Raw genomic sequence first — 4,032 nt, forward strand, 5'->3', positions numbered from 1 at the left:
TTTGGAAAAAGCAATTATTTGCTTAAACTTCCCTTAGCTACATTCTCTTATGTTCCAATTCTAATTAATAAAAAAGGTATGTTGACAGTCTTTTAAAGTGGCATACCTGCCTATGCCTGTGTAATAGTCATGATGCTCACCCTCACTTATCTTTTTCAAGTAAAAGCAATTCAAGTGCTAAGCCTCTTATTCTTGGTGATGTTGGGTGCTTTTTTACATCCTTCTTCTAATAAGAATAATCAATAATTTTAGAATCGATTGACCTATGAACCTCTTGGGAGGATGCCATCAGTTTCTTCCACTATGTCTGCATAAAAAGAATAGCAATAACAGTTTACAAAGTATCTTCACATTTACTGTAGGGCACTCCAGTTCAAAATAAGTATACATGGGGCTTTCCTTAGGAGAGGACAGGTAACAAGGTATGTAAGCAATTCCAAGATATTGTGCTGAGAACTAGTTTGGAAACTCTGGCTTAGCATTTCTCAACTAACTAAATCATGTGAGTTTATCCAACTGCATTCACTCAACAAATACATCTCTATTTATAGTGATATGCACGTGCATATGCTTATATATTGAATACCTTTCCTGAAATGGCATCCAACTCTACAATCCAAGGTAGGTTGGAAGCCAGACAGAATGGAATGTGTAAGAAGAAATTTTCCAAAATAGGTTCAACTGGTTATGGTGAAGGGAATGACATTGTCCAAGATTTAATAGATCCAAAATTAACATGTTTATTTCTAAAAGGGATAGTTGGCACAAGAACAGAGACAGGAGAGAAAGTTGGCTGTTTTGTATTTTCTTGGTGATTTTCTTTAAAGTATCACTCCCGGCAGAAAACATATTCAGTGTAAGAAGTCCAGATCTTGTCATCTGTTTGGTCATGGGTGATAGTGCAGGTGCCAGAGGAGTTGCATGCAACCATGTGAAAGCCAGCATCAGCTAATTTATCAAAGGCTTGTTCCAGAAAGGTAAATTTGAGGTAATATCGAGAAGTGTACCTCTCAGGGGGACGATCAGGATCTCTGCTCTCATTTAGAGTATCTCCAAATACTTCTTTGGCCAATGAGATCTTACCACACACCATGATTCGGGCCACGCGGCGGAATTTGGCATCTGCTTGGCTATCCCTACCCAGAGTATAGGAGCTTCGATAGCCAATTGTGATGAAACCTGCCTTCTTGAGGTCAGAACCAGTATTTGCACTCAGAACTGAGGAGTTATCAGGGCTGCTAACTTGGATGTTATTACTTGAAAAGAGATTGCATGTGATGTCAATGTTGGAGGAAAGCTCTTCTAGATCACTTTGGCATAAATCATTGCCAAATGACTTTATCTTATTGATTTTGGGAGCCAGCATCTTCACTAACTCTGGTAGCTTGAAGTATTCTGCTTCTCTCTGGAGCCGACCACACTCTGGAAAGTGGTCAGGAAGCACTAGTTTCCGGTCTCTCATGTAGTCTAGCACATAACGAAAGAGGAAACCATCTCGGTCTACAAAGAATCTCCCTTTGTTGTCCTGGATTAGGTAGCAAGGATTCTTTTCACTGAACATTTCCCAGAGCAGGGAGCCAGGAACACTGACCAAAGTAAGATAGCGAGTGATGTACACCTGACCACCCACGTTCAGTTCAATAATCTCGGGGAAATGACTGAAATCCTCATTTGGTTTAGCACAACTTGATTTCTCTGGCATGGCCATATTGATCTGCAGAAGCAAAAGACATTGGTTCTAAGTTAAGGTTTAGAGTATGGGGATTCTATTTATAAACATAAATTTTTTCCACTCATAAACACTACTTACCAAGAAAATCAAGCAAATCATAACCTTTTGCAAATTATTTTTAACATGAGAATGGAAGAATAGAAAAATCATACATAATTTGGCTTTGCAATTATATTTTTAATGTCCTTCTGAATCTTAGGTGAATCAAATAATCACAATCTTCAGCTCATGCTATGTTATCACAGTCCATGCAGGACCTTCTTTTCTTGTGGTGTTTATTTGTTTTGTTTATTCTATTTTACTTTCACAGTCCATTCTTTTCAATATATATTCAGCATATACGTATTCTTGAAAAATGGATTTTATTGTTTCAAATGGATGTATATGTTATTGTATTATATATTTCAGTCTTCATATATATATATATATATATATTTATATATTTTTCACTCCCAGCACTATATTGTTCAAATTTCTTCATGTGGCTATGTGTATACACCTAATTTCCTGCTTCTGATTGTGACATAATACTTTGTGGTATGCACTTACTATGTTTTACTATCCACTCTCCCAATGACTGACACTCAGATTGCCTCTAACTCCCTGCTGCAATTTATGCTCCTGTTTATGTTTCCTATGAACCTCTGAGAGAAAATCTTTAAGCTATATATCCAGCAGTGGTATTTCTGAGACATACTGTATGCATATACATAACTTGACTAAATATTGACATATTGCTCTCTAAAGTGTCCCTTTTCTGCATTCCTACTTAATCCTCAAATCCCCACCACTACTTGGCATTATATAATTTCTAAATTTCTGCTACTCTACTGCATATAGATTGATATCTCATTGCAGTATGAGAACATTAGTTATAAAATATTTAGGCAACTATTGTAAGACCATAACTAGTACCTTCTTACTGTCCACTGTTTCCAACATAAAACATGGTGTGCTCATCACCTTTCTTTATTCTTCGTTCTTCTTTATCTGTACATAAGTCAACATTATTGTCTATATTAGACTTTGCTGAACCTCTTCCTACCTCATGGTCCAGTTCCAATTTCATCTCTGCCACTGGCTTCTCTCCTCAAACCATCCTAAACTGTGATTATGCCAGCTCCAGAACTGTGTGTTTTTTGCTCTCTAACCTCTCTCTCAGAGAAGTAATCCTCTTAAGCTTTTCCAACTATTACATTTACATATATGATTACTAATTCCTAGCCTATTTCCTAAACTTCAGTTTGCTATTGGCAACTACTTGCTGAGTACACCAGCAGTAGCTTGAATTCAGCATTTTCCAAAACACACACATGTATGAGAAAGTGTTTTGTAAAATCTAAGTTATAACTATTTTGCTTTTATTTTTCCAGCCTAAACAGGTCACATTTTATGACTTTTTCTTGTCAGTAATATCACAATTTTCCCAGTCATTCAACCTGGAGATATAGAAACTTCAAAGTCATCTTCACTGACCTACTCATCTACCTTCAGTGTATTCCTCATTAACATAGAAATTATTCCTTTATGATGTCTCTTGCATACACATTATTATCACCACTTCATCTGTTGTTCACTGTACACTAACTGATTGAACATCCAAATTGATCTGTCCATCTCTACTTGAGATCCATCCACATCTACCCTACACCCTGCCCTGACCTCCAGATAACTCCTATGTGCTATTACCAGCTCAAATGTTATAACTTTCTTCTCTGTTTAAAAATTGTCAGTGATTCCACTTTGCCTAAGGGTCAAATCTAGAACCCTTACTGTGGAACTCAAACCCATCTATAAACTAGTTATTTTCTCTCTTTAATGATAAGAACACCTAGCACTACATAGGACTTATTATGTGCCAGGCATTGTTATTAGCCCTAAAATGGGTACAAACATTATGCTCATTTTGCCAATGAAAAAACTGATAGCTTGCCCAATGTGAAACTAATAAATGTCTGAAGTGGTATTCAAACTCAAGCAGTAGGATTCTGATGTTCATGTACTTAATTGATTGTATCTTACAAGACTTCTTTCCATATACAAAAATGGTGTAGGTATTATTGCTTGCCCATGACATGTTGCCTTTGCCCATACCTTCCCCCTTCTGGAAAACATTATTCCACTTCCTTGACATCAAGGACCAATTCAAGTCTAAATAAGATTAACCTCTTCCTTTCATTTCTATAGAAATCTTTTTCTTTTTAAAATATGTTTGTTTGTTTATTTATTTATTTTTAGACAGAGGGGAAGGGGGGAGAAAGAAAGGGAAAGAAACATCAATGTGTGGTTGCCTCTCATGT

At 36.5% G+C, this 4,032-nt stretch overlaps 1 protein-coding gene across 1 annotated transcript; it reads right to left on the minus strand.

Moving 5' to 3' along the window:
- Positions 1–797: 797 nt before the first annotated feature.
- On the minus strand, positions 798–1,708 carry LOC129064558 (BTB/POZ domain-containing protein KCTD12-like). Its single transcript, XM_054565696.1, has one exon. The coding sequence runs from the start codon at positions 1,706–1,708 to the stop codon at positions 830–832; it is 879 nt and encodes a 292-aa protein (XP_054421671.1). The 3' UTR covers positions 798–829.
- Between the last annotated feature and the right edge of the window lie 2,324 nt (positions 1,709–4,032).

The sequence above is a fragment of the Pteronotus mesoamericanus genome, unplaced genomic scaffold (genome assembly GCF_021234165.1).
Source record: "Pteronotus mesoamericanus isolate MK-2021 breed Mesoamerican mustached bat unplaced genomic scaffold, CSHL_Meso_final contig_166, whole genome shotgun sequence".
Classification (NCBI taxonomy): domain Eukaryota; kingdom Metazoa; phylum Chordata; class Mammalia; order Chiroptera; family Mormoopidae; genus Pteronotus; species Pteronotus mesoamericanus.